The 20,035-nt window shown below is 48.6% G+C and overlaps 1 protein-coding gene across 1 annotated transcript in view; it reads right to left on the bottom strand.

The window, feature by feature from the left end:
* Positions 1-8,297: 8,297 nt before the first annotated feature.
* Positions 8,298-20,035, bottom strand: part of SIK2 (salt inducible kinase 2) — a 34,413-nt gene continuing 22,675 nt past the window's right edge. The window contains exons 8-15 of the mRNA XM_041413844.1: positions 19,180-19,332; positions 17,608-17,772; positions 14,648-14,876; positions 13,742-14,026; positions 13,375-13,538; positions 12,798-12,923; positions 12,145-12,236; positions 8,298-11,693 (exon numbers count right to left, since the gene is read on the bottom strand). Coding sequence (XP_041269778.1) covers positions 11,117-11,693; positions 12,145-12,236; positions 12,798-12,923; positions 13,375-13,538; positions 13,742-14,026; positions 14,648-14,876; positions 17,608-17,772; positions 19,180-19,332 — 1,791 coding nt within the window. The 3' untranslated portion in view covers positions 8,298-11,116. The remainder of the gene's footprint in view (positions 11,694-12,144; positions 12,237-12,797; positions 12,924-13,374; positions 13,539-13,741; positions 14,027-14,647; positions 14,877-17,607; positions 17,773-19,179; positions 19,333-20,035) is intronic.

A 20,035-nucleotide genomic window follows, 5' to 3' on the forward strand; every position in this document is an offset into this window, starting at 1 on the left:
ATGAAAGCTGTTGATGTGTTTTTGTGCTCGCTTCTTCACGCCCTAAATAGCTCTGGCCAGTTCTGCTCAGCTGACTGAAGTGCTGATGCTGCTTGGACAGCAAATTCTGCCCAGGGAAACCGGTGCAGGCAAAAGCTGATTCCTGCAGCCTCTGGAGAGGACTCCTTGATAAAAGAGGGCAGGGAGGGTCCAGCATCTCCCCGGGAGGAGCTGGGCTTGGTTTCCTGCTCTGCTGGAGCACTCTGTGTTCCTGGTGCTCCGCTCTGGCTCCAGGGGTGTGGAGAGCCCATTTCCCAGCCATGGGAATTCCCTGGATGTTTTCAGCTCCCCTCTGGGGACTGCAGGCAGCCTCTGGGATTCTTCTGCCGTTGTGCAGATCAATCATCCAGTACCACCTTCCAGAAATATTTGCTGAGGGATTTCCTTGTGTTTTGTGTCCTTGTGGCTTGGGAGGGCTCCTCCTCTGTGCCACCAAAAAGGAGGATGAGCTGTCTTTTCCCCCCTTAACCAGTCAATATTTACTCTCCCAGGCAAGCTGTTAAAATGCTGCTGCTCTCTTGGTTTTGGTGTTTGTTCCTCCTGCCTCGCTGGAATCCTGCCCCAGAGTCTCCCACACTGGCAGCTTTTGTTTGTGCAGCAGTGGCACGTGGGTGTTCCTAAAGACAAGGCTGGGGGAGCCTTGCAGGGACTGCCAGGTCCTGTTTGCATCCTCTCCTCCGAGAGTGGGGAGGGTTCCAGCCCATCTGCCTCCAGGAAGCCACGGGATAATCTCCTCAAGGCCAAGGTGAAATCTTGAGAGGAAGCCACGGGATCATTTGTTCAAGCACAAGGTGAAACCCAGCTTCCACAAAAATCCAGGAGGGAAGGTAACAAGGATGGTTTCCAGCAGTTTTTTAGGAGTCCTGATAACCAAACTTTGCCAGAGCCCTGTCCAAGAGGATTTTTGGTATGTGCAGCATTACCTGGAGCTTTGTCACTGCAAGTCCTTGGTCTCTTTATTTTCAATTACTGAAACACTTAATTTCCCTATTGCTGCAATTCCTATGATCCCCAAGATTTTTTTTTTTTTCCCCAGAGAGAAATGACATTTACTGCCCTGCCTTTCAGCTCAGCGTTGCTTTTCTACTCCTCTAACAAGAGGCTTGAAGATCCTCCCTGGCAAAGATCTTCCCTGGCAAACTCTTTGATTTGTTAAAGTTGTTTGGCTGCAGCAGGAAACTTTTCTCCTCCACTGGTAGGGGAAGGCAGCCTGCTCCTTAATTGCTTTCTGCAGCTTGGCCAAGTGAAATCCATCTCTGTGCCCTCGGGGCTGAAGCCAAAAAAAATATCCCCGATGGTCCCTTGTGCTGTGGAACTCCTCCTGCTTCCAAGCCTGTCTCTCCTGGATTTATCCTCTGGAGGAGGAAGATTTAAAGCTCCTGTGTGCAGGAGGGCTCCACGTTGGCTTTGGAGGTGATTTGCACCAGTTTATCTTGGTTTAGTTCTGCCTCAGAAAGGAGAAATCACTGGTGGAAAAGGTGTTTGTTTCACCTGCTGGCACCAGCTGGATTCAGCTCTCCTGTTGGGAATTATTTGGTCAATTCATCACTTTTAGTCTGCTCGGTTTCTGCTCTGCCCTTTGCGCTTTGAGCTATTTTGAGGGGTTTGTTCAAAACCCCAGTTCCATAATTTCTTACCCCTGGCTGGTGCAGTCAAAAGTAAGAGGCACACAGGGTGGGGAGTGGGGAGAAAAATCCTGGGAAGCCTTGACAAGAATCCTGGAATCTGTGTGGGAAACCTTGGAACCTTTTCAGCCACTTTTTGAACCCTTGCAGGGGAGGGAGGGGAATAAAGCCCCAAAGCCAAAGGTTGTTTTGCCTTTCCAGTGGGAATAGGAACAGGTTTAATTTCCCTAAACCTCTCAGGTTAAAGCCCAGATTTGACTGAATTAGAACAACAGGATGAGGACCTTCCTGGCTGAAAGAGGGGAAGTTTGGGTTGGATACTGGGGAGAAATCCTTCCCTGTGAGGGTGGTCCTGAAGGCAAACTTTGGGCTGCTTCCATCCCTCTAACCCACGGTCATTTTCAAAGCTTAAGTGGAATTTTTCAGGTGCTTCCAGCTTGACTTGGTGTGTGATTAATGAGCAATTACCAGCAGATATGAATAATAGTGGATTTAAGCATGTATAGGTGCTATAATTAAAAGCTCTATTACAATTATTTATGAATATTTAATGATAGGTGTCAAAGGTTGCTGTGTAACTCTGTAGGACTTGGCTGATCTTCCTGGGGAGGGAGCAGCTCCTCTGTTAAACTGCAGCAGTGTTTGGGGGTGAAACCCTGTGGGTCTTGATGGGATCTGAGCAGCTGGAGCTGTTCCCTCGCTGGAAGGGTCAGGATTTCCTTCTGTAAGGACACTTGGTGTTTTCCCAGAAATAAATGCCCCAAAAAGAGCAGAATGGAGCCTGGACTAGAGCCTTGTCCTCACACTCTGGTGAGAAAAATCTGGTTTTTCCCAGTTGCATTTTAACCCCACTCCCATGAAGGGTTTGGATATATTTTTTGTTTATAAAACAGAGACTACATCTTGTTTTAAGGAAAAAAAAAACCCAAAAAACCCCACTTTATGGAGGATTTGTAGCCTGCTGTGTCCAAAATCACCCCTGACACAGCAAATCCCTCCAGCAAACCTTTGGCCTCGCCTGCCTTGTGACCGAAACCGAGGGGAGAGGGGCACCCCTGGCACCCAACCCAGCAGCTGCCTCTGCTCTTAGGAAATGTTTTGGCCATTTCTGTCTGGATGCAGCCCAAAATAAACCCTCACATGCTGCCTTCCCCCCCAAAAAAACCAGTGTGTTCTGTGAATCCCACCCTGCCCCAGATCCCCGTGGGTTTGGGAAAGCCTTTAGTGCCTGGGAGGGAAATATCTGGATTTTTTGGGAAAAAAAATTGCCTGGGAGGGAAATATCTGGATTTTTTTTTTCTGTTTTCTACACCAGGCATCACTCTGAAGTGTTGTCCCCAAAACCTGGGGACAGGTGGAGGGAAATATCTGGATTTTTTCTGTTTTCTACACCAGACATCACTCTGAAGTGTTGTCCCCAAAACCTGGGGACAGGTGGAGGGAAATATCTGGATTTTTTTCTGGTTTTTGCACCAGGCATCACTCTGAAGTGTTGTCCCCAAAACCTGGGGACAGGTGGAGGGAAATATCTGGATTTTTTTCTGTTTTTTGCACCAGGCATCACTCCGAGGGATTGTTCCCAAAACCTGGGGACAGCTGCTGATTAAAAAGAGCATTTTATTTGTCACCTTCTCTCTTCCCAGAGCTCTCCCTTGTGCTTGGGTCATGCCAGCCCCATCCCAGCATTTTCTGCACCCAAACCACACCTTGGCCATTCCCTGTGGAGGAAGGTGGGCAGGGGGACAGCGCAGCCCCTGGGCACCTCTGCTGGGGACAAAGGGCTCCAGCTGCCCAAAGTGGCACCACCTGAGGGCTCTGAGGATGCCCCGAGGCTGAGCTGGACCAGGCAGGGCTGAGTTTGCAGCTGAGGTTGAGTTTGCATTGCCAGCTGAAGGTTCCTTTGGTGTTCTTTTATTTTTTTAAACCTTGATTTCATAGAGGGGAGGGGTTGTTCCTGATCACAGCTCCTTTTGGTTGTCAGCTGAAAAGTGTGGCTGTTCCCCCCTTTTTTTTTTCTTTTATTTCTCTTTTCGAGGCTCTTCAGGAGCTCTCTGGGTCTGGAAAGGTTTCCCCCATCCCCCAGTGAACAATGCAGAGCTCCCAGGAGCTGTTGCCTTCCCCTCTGAGTCTCTCCAGCCTTATTTTCAGGCAGTTTACAATTAATTCTTTTAGAGAAAAAAACCCCAATTTGTGGCTTCTAAGAACTGTTGATAAAAAAAAATAAAAAAATTAAAAATCAGCCCTTTTAAAGGCTGGTATTCTGGGACAAATCCCCCAGGGAAAGGGAAAAATGTGGCTGTGTCGTGCCAGGGTTCCAGGCAACGTGTTCAAAATAAACCAGAAATGGAGGGTTTTGCTTCCACTTTGCTCTTCTTACCCAGCCCCCAGTTCTGAGTCAGGGGTGAGGCTGGGATGAGCTGCTCCCAAACCCTTGTTTTCCTGCTGCTGCTCTGTGTTTATCTTGATTAAATCGTGGCATCCGTGCAGATCGGGACAGAATTATTGGGGCTTCTTGGAGAGTGACTTTCCTGAGCCTTCCCCCCAAATTCCTGGTGTTTTAACTGCTGAAATGAAGTGGATGGCACTCGGAGGATTTGCTTTTCAAATCCATCTTGCCCTGTGGAATATGAAATGCACCACTTGTTGTCATTATGGTCAATATTTAGGATGATTTTGGTCGAAGAACTGAGAAACAGCTCTGGCCTCTCTCCAAAAAATGTGCTTATTTCCAGTAAATATGAAGGAGAGGTGAAGTGTTTGGGGGCCAGGAGTGTCTTTGGAGGCAGAGGCTGAGGGTTGAGCTGGGAAGGGTGAGGCTGAAGGCTCCTGGTCCCAGGGGAGGTCAAGGTTTTCCTTATTTTTAACGGGAGCTTGGCACAGCTGGGATCTGTGTCTGTTGGCCGAGGGTGATTTGGGGCTGGAAATGTGGAATTGTGGTGGGGGGCAGTGAGGGGGTGAGGTCTGAGACCCCTTTTTGTGGGGTTTAAAGCAGGACATGCCCCTCTCAGTGGCTGGTTTGTGACTCAGGCTGTAGGCAATTCCTGCTGGATTTTCAGGGTTTTCTGTGTGTTTTTGTGATGTTTTTATGACGTTTTCATGGTGGTTTTTTTTTGACCTTGCTGCATCCAGAGCTGGTGGATCCCTTGGCAGAGGAAATCGAGCTCCAGTTTCCTTCCCCACCGGCACCTGTGAGAGTTCTGTGACCAAACCCGAGGGGGAGGGAAAGGGTTAAATCCCTTCAGAACCTTTCTGAGCTGAATTACCTGAAACTTGGGATGGCCCAGACAGATGTGTTGGCATGGCAACGGCTCCAAGGAAACGCCGCTGGGGAAGGGGAGCCGCAGCCCTGCCCTGCCCCAGCCCCTGATTAGCGGCAGTAATTAATTACCCCTCCAGCAGCCCCTCCGTGCAGCGGCGCTGACGCGGCTCGGCTGTTAATTTGCTGCGTTAATGATGATGCTCTCCCGCTTTGGGGAGTCAAAGCCGCTTTTCCTGCGGGTTTGTTCTTCTCTTCACCCCACCCAGGGCTGGGGGTCCGGGGGAAAAGGGAATTGCTGAGCTCTGCCCCTGGATTCAGCCCGAACAGCCCTGCTCTGTGCCCAGTTGGATGGGGAAGCTGGGAACTGCTGCCGGGGGAATGCTGGGCTCATCTTCCAGCTCCAGGAGTTTTTCTGTGCCTTTCTGGGTGTTTAGAGTTCCTCCCCTGCCTTTTCTGGGTGCTGTTGGACGCCAGCCTGGGTGTTGTGGTTTGCTGAAGGAGAGGACTCGGCTCCTGCAGGCTCCTCTGCCATGAAAAGGAACTTTTTGGCGAAGTTGAAGCTCCTGATTCCCCAGACCAGGAGCTTCTCCAAGTGACCAAGATGTAAATTGTTAATTTGGAACAGAACAGCCTGCCCTGGAATAGGGGAAGGAAGAGGAAAACGATCCTTTTGCTCCCTTCTGGGCGGTTTTGCTCTGTGCAATCTGTGCACCTGAGCTGAGCTTTCGCAGAGCCACAGGAGCTCAAGGTGTTTATTTTCTCAGCAATATAGATCCTGTACCATTTTGGTGGGGGCTGGTGGTCCTGCAGAAGGCTGCCTGGCTCTGCTGAAGCGTTTTCCATGGAAACAGCCCCCTGTGCCTGCCGGGCCGTGCTCAGGGGAGGCAGACCCAGGTGATTCAGCCCCTGGGATAATTTTCCCAGCTCTGCTCTCCAGCAGGGAGTTCTGAGCTCCCAGAATGTGCCCGGCCTTGGCAGGGCACTCTCAGCTCGGTGAATGGCCATTTGGGGGTATTTTGGGAACAAACCTTCCATTAGCTCCCTGTGTGTGAAAGGTTTTGCTGCTGCTCTGCACACCGACCCCACACGGATCCTTATCAAAACCCCACGGCCTTTATTTGCTGATAAGTCACCCCAGCAGGGGCTGTTACATAAAACCACATTATGGCATTTCCCTGGCAGGAAATCACCACGTTTGGGGAGCTTTTTGAGCAGAGAGATCTCTCCTGAAAGCCCCATAGTGAAACTCAAGAAGCACTGAGTGACAGCCCTGGGGAAAATGGAGCTTTCCTGGGAGGGATGGTGGATTGGAAACCCTGGGAAAACGGGCAGATAGAGCTTTAAAAATCAGATCAAAGGAGGATAAAACCTGCTGTAGCCTTGTGCCCACATTCCTGAGCGTGTTGCCATGGGGGGGTGTGTGCTCCTTTTGGGATTGCCTGTGCTGGGATGATCCCTCAGGGCATCCCTGCTGGGGTCCCCTTGGTCATCCTGAGGTCAGGGGGGATTCTGGGCTTTGGATGTGCCTTTTGGAGCTGCCAGGCTTCAATTTCTCAGTCTTTACCCCTCACCCACTGTTTATTTCACCCCCGGGGTTAACTCTTGTCCTTTGTAAGACCTGTGGGGTTTCTAACAGCAGGCACAGATTTTCTGTGGTTATTAAATTGTCAGCACTGCATGGAATTCTCTGCTGCTGGAGCTGCAGGTATGATTTTTCATCAGGGGCCATTTCTTTTAAATTAGAGGATGTTCCTTCCTTGGTTTCAGTTTCCACTCGATCTTGTGGTTTTACACTCAGATTAACCTCAAATTTCTTGGTTTGCCTGCGTGTCCGGGCTCTTCCACAATTAACTTTTTGTTCTGCTAATTTTTAACCACTGAGAATCAGGATAACCTGTCCAAAATCAGATGAATATCAGGTTTAGTCCACACAGAGCCTATTCCTTTAGCCTTGCAAACCTCAGCCAGTGGCACTGAGTTATTCTCTGTACCTCGAGGTTCAAGCAAGGGAACCCTCAAGGCACTGGGGGCAGAAACATTTCCCTTATTTCTCCATCCATTTCCCAATTCTTATCCCTTTGAGGGTTTGCCTCAAATTCCCAGCTGATGCCCTATGGGAGCCATCCAATTAAAAGTTTCTTTTCATCACATTTCACATGAGCTCTCTGCCATCTGACCTCCCCTCCAATGCGATATTCCCATCAGAAAATCACCTGAATCAGCAAACCCCTCTGCTGGCTGAACTTGCAGCTCTTTCCCCACAGTGACCTGCTTGGCCACGTTCCCATCAGGGTCAGGGTTGCAGAATTTGTGCCTCATTTTCCAGTCCTGCACTTTGTCCAGCATTGGAGGGAGAAAGGGAGGAGAGGAGAATTAATTCCTGCTGTAATTTCATAGCCAGTCTGACATACTCCTCAATTTTAGGATTTTCCAAACCATCTCAGCAGCAGGGCTGTGTGCACTGAATTCAGACACAATTTTAAATCTCTGTTTGGATTTTCCAAACCATCTCAGCAGCAGGGCTGTGTGCACTGAATTCAGACACAATTTTAAGGCTCTTTTTGGAATTCCCAAGCCTGCTCAGCAGCAGAGCTCTGTGCACAGAGTTCAGACATGATTTTAGGTCTCTCTTGGATTTTCCAAACCATCTCAGCAGCAGAGCTGTGTACACTGAATTCAGACATGGTTTTAAGGCTTTCCTTGGATTTTTCAAACCAGCTCAGCATCAGAGCTGCATGCACTGAATTTAGGCACAATTTTAAATCTCTATTTGGATTTTTCAAACCAGCTCAGCAGCAGAGCTGTGTGCACTGAATTCAGACACAATTTTAAGGCTCTTTTTGGATTTCCCAAGCCTGCTCAGCAGCAGGGCTGCCTGCACTGAGTTCAGCCCCAGTTTTAAAGCTCTGTTGGATTTTCCACCTCAGGGGTGGATGTTTGGGGCTGAGTCACTGCCTAAAAGCAGTTTTGGGGTGGGGGAACAGAATCCACTGGTTCTCCACAAACTTTTGCATTTTATCTCCAAACATCACACCGTGGTATCAGCAGGAAGCATGAGGGTCACAGGAATGTCACTGGTGATGTTAAAACAAGAGCTGCTGACGATCTTTCCACTGGATTTTGTTCTCCTTTTAATTAATTTTGAACGAGCCTTCTATTAATGAAAGTGCAAAGTGCTGTGCCAATCCTGTGGCACCAAGTTTTCCAGCCTTTCCAAATTCATATTTAGCAAACCAACAATCCCAAGCGTGTCAGAACCATGGGGAGCAAACCTCAGTCTAGAAAATCCAACATTTGCAGCAGACATCAATTATTTTGGTGCCTCAGAGAGAAAATAACTTGACCCTAATGAAGACAAGAGTGGCAGGCGCTGCTTTAGCTCACTAGAAATTTAAAAAATGAAATGCACATATTCTTTATTTTGTATTAATACACTGTAACTGCTTTACAGAGTCCAGCAGATCAGTTGCATGTAAATACTACAGATGAACTTGCCAAACTGGAGCTCACAAAACTAGTGCATTTATCCCAAAGCAGAGACTAAACCCTCTAAATCCTTAAAAAAATACATTAAAGAACATACCACACACACACATATTGCACTTTTCTCCGTATGAAATTTGTACCCCATATACATCACACCAAAGTCTCTTCAAAGGAGGCTGTAGTACAAGATAATAAAGCTAATAATTACTCTAACAGTAGTGTACACAGTTCTCTAATGTTAGAACAGAAGAGATTGGAACAAAAAAGCCACTTCAAAGGAGTAGGAAGTGGTGCCCAATGGATCCTCTCTATGAGAAGGCTTCAGAAGCCTTTTAGTCCTAATTGGCTTAAAGGAAATTACATGAAATGTTAAATATGCTTTTGGCTGAGGGGAAAGAGTCAGTCTAAACTGACATTAAAAAATACTGCAGCTTCCCCCTGCCCAGCACTGCAAAGCTCCAAGGAGCTCACACTGGTTGGCACATCCTGATAAATGAATTGCAGAACTCCAGCACGGAATTATTTTTATCTTCTGAGTCCTGAAACGTGCAGGATCCTGGAGCTGGATGGGGAAGGAAGTGGTTATTGTTCTGGCACTCAGCCAGCTCCTGGAGCAGCAGCGGGGCTGTCCTGGAAGCAGCTTTCACTGCCCAGGTCTGTGAGTGCTTGGACAGATTCCACATTGCAGAAGGTGTGGGCTGTGCTGTGGGGTAGGGAAGGGGGAGTGAAAGGACAGGACTCTGTTTCCTCTCTGCTCCTGCAGTTTTTGTCAGGCTGTTTCCCTTCAGGTGTCACCGGGTCTGTGTTCCACCGTGTCAGAGAGATTTCCTTCCCAACAAAACCCTTTTCTCTCAGCCCTTTAAAGCAGAGCTTTCTGGCTGTCTTTGCCTCGTGATCCTGCTCCTCCAACTCTCCTTTGCCTTGAGGATCCCTGTGCTAGCAGAGGTAGAAGCTGAGCACTTTTGGACTGGGCCAAAAGCAGGCTCCAGAGAACAGGAATTGTCTCCACCTTCCCACACAGGGACCAGGTGCCTTCTGCCACCTGTTAAACCCTTCTCCCTTCACACACAGTGGCTAAACCCCTCCTAGCCCATGTTTTAATGTGGTCTTATTGCTGTAAACGCTGATTTTCACCTCCCTCCGCCCTGGGGATTTGCAGTATCAAAGACCAAACCTTCCAGCAAACTCTGGTGTGATCAGCACAGTTCCTCTCGCTCTTTGTGCTTTGATGAAGCTGCAATTGTGCTTAAGGTTTGCTCAGGAAAGGGCTGGCCTGGCCACACCTGAGGGGCAGAGCCAAACCCCAAACTGGAGATCTCATCCTCCTGCAGCTCCCTGAGCCACCTTCCTGTGTCTGGGATTTCATGAGTGGAAAGTTCTGGAGACACAGCTCCTGCTGGAGCTGGAGCATCCCTTGAAATGGTGGAGACATCAACAGATTGATGCTGAAATATTGCTGTGATACTTTCAGTGTCCTATATACACGAGCCATTCCAACACTAAGGAAGTTAAAACATGTCCCACATGGTGGGACGTGTGCTCTGAAGGGACTTTGGCCACAGCAGGGATATAAATGGGGTATTGTCTACTTTCTTCAGAAAAAAGCATATAGGCTGATAAAGAACTGAAAAAGGCACAGCACTATCACTTCACAGGGGTGTTTTTTTTTTACTTTTTATAAGCTCATTGTTTTTTTTTTATCCTTAAAGTTCTAAAACCCTAAATAATTGTCCAAATATACAAAGCTCAAGAAACCACCAGCAACACATACTGCAAATTCAAAACACAGTTTTGTTTGCTTGTTTGTTTTTTAAAATGCAACCCAGGGACAGGTGGATCCTTTCCAGTGAGCAGAACTTCTCCAGGACAGAGCCCTCCTGAAATAGGGGCTGATTTCAAAAGCCACCCAGGTGGATATTGTATTTTTTAATGCCATTTCCTGCAGCTCTTGCTCTCTCTCTCATGGCTCTCTTACCTTCTGTTGGCTCATCCTTGATCCTCCAGAATTCCGATCCCCACCCAGAGGTCTCTCCACACAATCCCAGGTTTCTTTTGACAAAATCAAGGTGTCCCTTGCTCCAGATTCCTTCAGCAGACAGTGAAGAGCTCCTTGGCAGGCTTGGGAAATCCTGGTTAGGTGCCAGCAGGAGGAAGTGGAGGCTGCCTGAGACGCTCAGGGCTGGCCACGGAGTAATCCCAGACCAGGAGCTCAACCAAAGTGCAACTTCCCTTGAATTCCACCTCGTGCTCCTGTTCTCCAGAGGATTTCAGTTGCCATCAGCGCAGACCCAAATCTACCCTGAATTTCAGTGAAAACTATTGCTTTTATTGCCAAGAAGTACGAAAAGTGTGCACTCAGTCTCCTCTCTCCAAGTGGATGGTGGATGAATGCTGACAGACTCCCCGAATTTTTTCAGAAGGGGCGATTTCCTTCCTCTGAAATTCACCTTTTTTGCCTCCTTCTACGCAGACTTTGTGGGATGAAGCTGCACTCCCTGTTCTCCAGCCCCTGCCACTGGGGCCAAACACCTCCTGCTATTTTTTTTTTTCCTTCCAGCCAGGTGGATTTTCAGTTCCCCTGTCAATTCGAGGGTCAAAAAACTTCGACGGGGGTGGGAAGAGGATAGGAATGGGGGGGGAAAAAAAAATAAAAACCAACCAAAAATTGACATGCTTCTCCTTTTGTCCTTCCAGTATGCCCTGGGTGCTAATTCACCAGGACATAACCACCGTGCTGGGGATCCACAGCCTCCATCATCTCACAATCAAAGAGTCCGGGCAGTTCTGACAGGGGCAGGGAGTCGTAGCCGGGCTGTGCCTCTGCAGGGCTGCTCTGGCTCTCAGGCAACGCTCCGCTGCTCTGGGAGAGGTGGCACTGCTCGGCAGAGGGGACAGCAGGCAGCTCACAAGTCTGGTAGGGGAACGGGAGGGGCTGTGCTGGCTGCCCCTGGCCCGGCGGGGACAGCCGGGATGGGCTGGGGGGCGGCGGCTCCAGCTGCACCTTGGGGTACTGCCTGAGGAAGGGCTCGAAATGCATCTGCCCCGAGGAAGGCTCCAGCACGGGGCTCAGGGGCTGCTGCAGGCTGAACTGGGCTGGCTGCTGCTGCTGCTGCTGCTGCTGCTGGGGCTGGGGCTGCTGCTGCTGCTGCTGGGGCTGCAGCTCCTCCGGGCAGGGCAGGGGCAGCGGGCTGGCCCGGGGGTACGAGCTCTCTGCTATCTGCATCTGGTTAAAGTAGGCCTGCAGCTGGGACTGCTTCTGCAGGAACAGCCTCTTCTGGTGCAGCCTGCAGCCAAGACAGAAAAAACCAAAATTATTTTGGTCATCTGGGCAGCTCACACAGCTCCAAATCCCCGGGCAAGCCTGCTCGTTGACTTTTACACACACCAAAGTTATCCCTTTCAGTGTTATCACACATCTCCTCTGATCACTTTATCAAATTTTAAAGCTAACCCCATGCATTGTTTAATTCACTTTGTTACGAATGAGATGCACTGTGTTTGTATTTTAAAGCCTGCTGTTCACTGCTCTGGGGATTTTGGGAGATGAGGATCAGGCAGAGAAATTGGTAAACACGTGGAAAGACTTGTTCTTGCTTTTAAAAGAAGTTTTGCTTTTAAAATAAGCTTTGAAGTGAAACTGTGCTTTTTCAGATAATTTCTAAATGGACAAAGAGAGTTCCAGTTCTTTTATTGCTCTTGAGAGTAATTTTTCTGCATAATTTGGGGGATTCTCACCTGTGCTCCTGGAGCTGCTGTTCCAGACTCCGGGGCAGTTCTTTGCAGTAGAGCTGGCAAGTGTTGGGAGCTTTGGAGAGCAGAGTGGGCTTCTGCAGGGAAAGCAGAGCTGCTTTAGATGGCTTTTGATTTAATGAATGAGTCCAGAAAGCAGGAGAAAGGCTTTCTACCCCTGTAACTGCCCAGCTGTCCACAGAGCCACTCTCTAAACCCATAATGCTGCCCATTGGCTTCTAGCCCTTAGGCAATGTTTTTGCAGGAGAGATTATGCCATAAAAATCCATGGAAAGCTTTTTTCCCCAAGTGGAAGAAACTGCAAGCTGGAAAACTAGGGAAAAACCAGTTTTTTATGAACTAAAGGTATATGAAAATGGGTTTGAAATGAAGGGAGTGTGGAAGAGGAAGGCCCAGGGGGTTAAGAAGTGGCTCCTCAGGTGCTGATGCAGAACCTTTTTGGGATGTTACAGCAATAATCTGCATTCAGCAGCAGTTACTAAACACTGCCAGGCTGGGGAGGAAAACAGCAAGAATGCACTTTTTGCATCATTAGGGTCAGTGCCTGACACCACAAAAACACGGAGCAGCTCCCAGTTCAGCTGCTGGGAAGGGAAGGGAAGGGAAGGGAAGGGAAGGGAGGGGAAGGGAAGGGGTACCTGCAGCCGGTGTTTCAGGTACTGAGTCTCCAGGCTCTGCCTTCGGGACAGCAGTGGGGTCTGTGCACCACTGGGGAAAGCAGCTGGAGCTTCCTGCTGCTGCTGCTGCTGCTGGGAGCCTTCCTCCTGCAGGGGGAAGAGGAACAAGCTGCATGGGCAGAAAAGGCTCCCTTAACCCTTGCTTTAAGGGTTTTCCCTGCCAGAGGTTCTGTGGTTCCTGTTCCACTCAAAACAACTCACTGGGAACTCTTTAAAATTCACTCTGCAAAGCAATCTGTGTGTAATTGCAATCTGCTTCTTGCAATTGTACCTCCAGCAAGAAAAGGTGTCACTGGCCTTTGCTAAATCCCAAACACCCTTCAGAGTGAAAGCAGTGACTGGTGGGTTTGGAAAGCTGGCAGAGCCCCTCACTGACACAAGGATGGGCAAAGGCTGCAAATTCTCCACTCTGGGAAGGCAGAAAGGAGAATAGGACATTTAATCTGTCAATTAGCTGTTCCCAGATCTCCACACCACCTCATCCTCTCCTGATCTGTCCCACAGCATTAAGATGGAGCTCGATTTCTGCTTTAATTACCTGTGCAGGGCTGTTAACGAGGTCCTGCAGCTGGGTGGCAGCTGACGTCAGGGAGGGTTCTTCCTCTGATCCCATTTGTTCATACAGCAGCTGGACTTTGTTCAGCTCCAGGATTCCTTTGGTTCGTGCCAGGTTCTGGAGGTGCTGCCTAAATGCTACAATTCCTGGAGAGGAGAAGGGATGAGCAAAAACCCCTTGTGAGAAAAATCCGATTTTCTGTTTAGCACCGATCAGCCGAGCGACAAACCGAGCCACAGCCGAGCACGGAGGGCACTTCCCGCTGTGCCAGGCTGTCACTGCCATTAAACCAGAATATTAAAAGAGATGATGGCTACTGAACAGAGCAGCTGCTCTGCAGAGGAGTTACCTTGGGTGAGGGAGGTGTCGGAGGCCCTGCGGCCCTCGCGGAAGCTGACGGGGGAGCGGTTGTGAGCCTCTCGTTTTTGGGAGCTCAGGGCCTGCATGGCTGGGTTGGCAGGCCTGAGCCCCAGGAATGGGGAGGGCACCCGTGGGGCGTGCTGGCTGCTCAGCACCATCTCCTTCAGGGAAGGGGTCTCTCCCAGGAATTTGAGATCCCTCTGCATGGAGCCCATGTCGTACTCCGAGTCGATGCTGCCCAGGGAGGAGTTCTCATCCAAGGAATAGACCTTCCCTGGGACAAAAAAACCCAAAAACCGGGATAAAAGTGAGAATCAGCACCACTGACTCAAGCTACTCCTGCCAGCAGAGTGAACAGCCAAAGAAATCAATTTTGACAAAGGAATTGTCAAGTGGAACTTGCAGTCCAATAATGGGGATTTGCTGCTGGGTTTTTGCAGTATCTTGCAGCAGCCAGACACTCTGCAGATTCTTACTGGCTTGTCTGGAAAGTGTTTAGGGGTTTTTTTAACCCTGATAAAACTGTAGCCTGAAAGGCTTGGTCACCTCACTGCTGCTGGAGTCCAGAGGGTTTCCTTTCCCCACTGGTCTCTGCCAGCTCATCTTTAGGGATGAATGATTTGGGGACATTCAGTTGAAAAAGCAGCCAATTTTGCCAGATTTCCCAGTAGCTTTTGAGGCTGTGGCATGAGTTTGATCACCTGTAAATTTGCTGCTCTGATTTTATACTGTCTCAACAGCAGATTTTGAGGCATTTTGAGGTTTTTTCCCTTTGTCCTTTGTAGCAAAGAGAAACCGTCTTGTACTCGTCACTCATAAACGCCCATGTTTTCCATCCCCAGCTGATCGGGCTGCGTGCTGAGGCAGACAATGAGCTTGGAGCTGGGCTCTGTACCTGTGCCTGGCACCATCACCAGCTGGTTGGTGACCTCAGCCAGGGTGTGCCGCCTCTTGCCGCCTCGCGCTGCCTGCAGGGCCGCGAAGGCCTGCGCGGGGTCCTCCTCCGCCTCTCCTTCCGTCTCGATCCCTTCGTCGATGCAGGTTTCCATCATGCTGGAGGGCAGCGACTGGCACCCCTTCCTCATCACCACGGGGGGCACGGGGTCCAGCAGGCAGCCGTTCACCTGGGGGCACAGGGACAGTTTGTTTGGGCCCACTTTTGTTTGGGCCCAGCTTTGTTTGTAGCCAGCTTTGTTTGGGCCCAGCTTTGGTTTGGGCCCAGCTTTGTTTGTACCCAGCTCTGTTTGTGCCCAGCTCTGTTTGTACCCAGCTTTGTTTGGGCCAGCTTTGTTTGGGCCCAGCTCTGTTTGTGCCCAGCTTTGTTGGTGCCCACCTTTGTTTGGGCCCAGCTTCATTTGGGTCCAGCTTTGGTTTGGGCCCAGCTTTGTATCGTGCCCGCCTTTCTTCTGTGCCCAGCTTTGGTTTAGGCCCAGCTCTGTTTGTGCCCAGCTTTGTTTGGGTCCAGCTTTGGTTTGGGCCCAGCTTTGTATCGTGCCCACCTTTCTTCTGTGCCCAGCTTTGGTTTAGGCCCAGCTCTGTTTGTGCCCAGCTTTGTTTGTGCCCAGCTTTGGTTTGGGCTTTGGTTTAGGCCCAGCTCTGTTTGTGCCCAGCTTTTTTCTGTGCCCAGCTTTTTTCTGTGCCCACCTTTGTTCTGTGCCCACCTTTGTTCTGTGCCCAGCTCTGTTTGTGCCCAGCTCTGTTTCATGCCCAAATCATCACCCCAAAAGCAGGAACTCCCTGCCCTGAGGCAGCTGGGATCTTTAACTCAGCAGAGTTCAGTAAGCCTTGTCATGTCCAATTCTTCATTTCCTATTTACATTCCCTTAACACTCAATTCCCTAAAACTAAATATTCTTATTCCCACAGTTCTGTGCTCTCCAGGGCTGATTTTTTTTTGGTTTTTTTTTTGGTTTTTTTGAATTATTAAAAACTTTGCCAGCTCAGTCACAAGTATAAAACATTTATGGAATGTGCAATACTGCTGTTCCCCCTTCCTATACCTACTGTGCTCATTTATCACGCTCAGATAAACACCAGAAAAAAACCCCAGCCTTGCATTTCATCCTTGCAGGGCTGTGCTCAGGAATAACTCCATAAATGCACCTTTTTCCAGCACAACTCCACTTGATTAATGTTGTTCCCCTGCAAACACAGGTTGCCTGGAGAAGCTGTGGAATCTCCCTCCTTGGATTTACCCAGCCTGATAAAGCCCTGAGCAGCCTCCCACAGCTTTGAATCAGACTTTTAGAGGCACCTCCCCAACCTAAACTGCTCCTAGGATTTTAATTCTGGTTTTATTCTCCAAGCCAGCTTGCCATGGATCCTTAACTAATTTTTTGTCACATGAAATTATATGGGTTTCAGGCAAAAAATAAAGATTTTATTTTTATTTTACTTTATGACTTCATTATTTATTATTTATATATTTTAGACATTCAATTATTTTATTATATTTATTTATATTAATATTAATTATAGATTTATTTATAAATATTTCCATGTCCTGAAGCTTTTGGAGGCTCTGTCCTGTAATTACTGTCCTGCTGCACAAATAGGATCACACTGGGTAAAATATGGATGCAAAAACCACAATCCTTTACACAAAACCTGGCACTGCTGCAGCTGATTTTATGTAAAGCCATTTTTTGTGAGCCATTCCTGAATTCTCCTCCAAGTCCTTTGCTATTTTGAAAAGGAGCAGTGTTTGGAAAAGAGGTTTCACAGCATGGGCAGCAGCTCTCAACAAATGGTCTTGAGGCAGAACTATATGGTAGGAAAATATCAAGAAACAGCTATAAATCATTTAAACAGCAGGAAAATGATGATTCCTGCACGGGACAACTCTGGCTCTGCTGCCTCTGTTTTGATTGAGTGGATTTTACCTCTCAATTTCATTTTTTGAACATTTTCCTTCCCATTTGGGACTTCTCCACTCAAATGCCTGGCACTGATGTGGCAGAAAGGAAGAGCAGAACCCACCCCACGCTGGCTCCCTGCAGTTTTTCCAGGGATCAGAGCCTGGAAATCTTTAGTGCTCAAGCCCTACAAAAATTAAGAATATTCCCAAGTGAGTTCAGCCCTGACACCTCGCTGCTGTCACCTACCCTGGCCAAAGTGCAGCTATAAAGCAAAAGGGGGATGCAAAATAAAGCTTGAAATGTTAATTTTGAAGTGCTTTTGAACTGATTTGTGCTTTCCAGCTGCCACAGACCACACAAGGAGCCAGAGCTGAGAACCAGGGCCACACTCTTGGTGCTGGGAACAAACCAAGGGAGCAATAAACCCTTCAAACTGGCAGGCAGGAAATCAAACCCCAGCTGGCACCAGGCAGGATAAATATGCTGAAATTCAAGTTATAACGTGGTGCAACATGAGAGAAAACAACAGCAGTTTTATGAGAGTCACATACTTCATAAATGTAATTATTTTAAGCTATTTCCCCTTTCTAATTGCTGACTCCAGATCAGGCTGGAGCTCCTTTGGGACACTTCAGCTGCACCCAGGACCCCTTTGTGTAAGAAGGAGGAGTCTTTAGAGCTCTTGAAAATACATTTTAGAAGAACCCTTGTTTGGGTTTTTTTAGGAGTTTTTTTTAGGGCTTTTTTTTCCCCTTTCCAAAAGCAGTGTGGTGAGAATGGAATGAAGCAAAGAACAGGAGGCAGAAGAATGATGGAAAAAGAGACAGCTGTGGGGAGTCCCAGGGAAAGAGAATTTGGAATACCTACAGCTCTTGATGCTTAAATACTTAAATTTCAGGAAGCACTGCTGTGCTTTTAAAAGACAACAATATTTTTTAGCTGGAATTCCTGGAAAAAAAAAAAAAAGAACAAATAATAAAGTGATTTTAAGCTGTACCTTTGGTGTCTCAACCCTTTCCTCCTCCATGAAAGCTGCCTCTCCCTGGCAGCTGGAGGGAGGGAAGGAAAAGGTTTCTGCTCCTGAGGCTGAGGGGAGCCCTGGAGACTGCAGCAGCCTTGGATTTTGGGAATGCAGGTTCACCGAGGGCACCACAGCTTGGGCCTGAAAAACAGAGCTGAGGAACTCAAAACTGGAAGAGTTTTAGGTGGGGAGCAACATCCAAAGTCACGGATGAAACAATGTGCAGCCCAGTGCCAAAGCAGAAGTGCAAGATTTATTTCTTGGTTCAGGATGAAGAACATTCTTAGCCTTTAAACTTGGAAAAAAAAAATAACATTACAACCCCCAAAACATCCAGGCCAACCCCAAATGGCATTAAGCTCAGTACTTATTGAAGCTGACTTATTCCCAGCAGCACAGATAAGAGTTTGGGGCTTTCTGGTGCTCTAAAATTCCTTTTTTTTTATTGAGTACAAACCCCCTGACTGCTACCAGGAGGCTCAGGAAGGTTTCAATGACTTTTTTTGGAAATTTCCTGAAGATTAGGAGAACAGGGATATTTTCCCCTGGTTTTGAACCTTTATTTCCTGGAGTGCAGCATCCACAGCACTGGCCAAAAGGAAACAATCACCCTCAGCCAGGAGCTGTGGTGCCACCATGTGTGAAAACAAATTATCCTTGGGACAACTGGGAGGCTGCAACTGAAGAAAAAAGTGGGAATGTGGCTCTAAAATGCAGGAATTCAGTACAAGGAACCCCCTCCCAGAGGTGTTTTATTCCTCCTTGTTCATCCTGCTTTTAATACATCTTAAAATTGGCCATGAATACATCTTAAAATGGATCATGAATACATCTTGAAATTTATAATTTTCTCTGTGACACTGTGACTTTCTATCACAAGAACCAAGCTTAAACCTGGTTTTAATCATTGCCACGCTGTTCCTGGACCTGTGTTTTTGTAACTGAAGCTGAGTTTCACCTCAAATATCAACCAAATATCCCCAAGGGCGTCATCTTCCAGGTCAGCCTTCCCAAGGCACCACCAGGAGACTGAGCAACGAGATCCTCGCTAAAAGCAAACCCAGTATTTGCATTTTAAAGGGTCAGGGTGAAACACCACCAAGCAGTGAGGGATTGCAGGTGGGAAAGGAGGGATTTTGGAAGGGAATGAGGCAGAGGAATGAGGCAGAGCAGCCCAGAGCTGAGCAGGGAGCTGACCATGGCTGCGGTTGGTGATGGTGCTGAGCTGGCATTTTAAGCTTCAGGATGAAACACCACCAAGCACTGAGGGATTACAGGTGGGAAAGGAAGGATTTTGGAAGGGAATGAGGCAGAGGAATGAGGCAGAGGAATGAGACAGAGGAATGAGGCAGAGGAATGAGGCAGAGCAGCCCAGGGCTGAGCAGGGAGCTGACCTTGGCCATGGTCTGCTCAGCGATGGTGCTGGGCCGGCATTTTAAGCTTCAGGATGAAACACCACCAAGCACTGAGGGATTACAGGTGGGAAAGGAAGGATTTTGGAAGGGAATGAGGCAGAGGGAGGAGCCCAGGGCAGAGCAGGGAGCTGACCTTGGCCACGGTCTGCTCGGCGATGGTGCTGGGCCGGCGCTGGCGCGCGTCCACGCGCTGCTCCACGGGGAAGCTGCTCCGGTGAGACTTCAGCCTCTCCACCAGCAGGTAATAGATGGCAGCAAAGTGGTTGTAGCTCTTGTTCTGCAGGGACTGCAACAGAAAATAAACGTGCACCCTGTTGAGGGAGTGACCAAATTGTTCTCTGACTGCTTAAAAAGGCAAAAAGCCCAGAAGTTTCTGTCCCGAAGACACCTCATGGGACCTTTGGGGCTTCTCCTCACACTGGGGCTGCCCGATGGGACAGAGGCCAAGAGGTCCAAATTGTACCAAATTTACCCAGTTTGGTACAAAGACACCTCATGGGACCTTTGGGGCTTCTCCTCACACTGGGGCTGCCCGATGGGACAGAGGCCAAGAGGTCCAGCCTACGTAATTCACTAGAAAAGAACAAGGGAAATAATCACTTTTGGGGAAATAATCAACTTTTGCGGGGTGTTTTAGTAGGAGTAAGGACCTCTTGCCCCTGGCTTGGTTCTTCTCTGTAAGAGCTTTGCTGTTTTGCCTTTTATGAAACCTTTTTCTGTCTGCAATGCTGCCTCAGAAGCCATCCTGCTGGTTTGATGCTGTTTGGGGTAGCTGGGCTATCTCAGGTGTGATGATTTCTCTCAGAGCTCCTAAGAGCACAGCCAGTGTGGGAACAGCCAGATTGGGGCTGGTTTTTTGTGTTCTGCCAGAAAATGAGGGGATTTGGGTGGGTTTAGGAGGTAGCAGGGAAGGGAAACGCTGCTCTGAGCTGAGAAGGGCTCAAAGCAGAGTGGCAGGGACAGAAAAATATCAATGCTGGGTTGTGCTG

Source organism: Onychostruthus taczanowskii, unplaced genomic scaffold, assembly GCF_017590055.1.
Source record: "Onychostruthus taczanowskii isolate IOZ18803 unplaced genomic scaffold, ASM1759005v1 scaffold43, whole genome shotgun sequence".
NCBI classification, from domain to species: Eukaryota; Metazoa; Chordata; class Aves; order Passeriformes; family Passeridae; genus Onychostruthus; species Onychostruthus taczanowskii.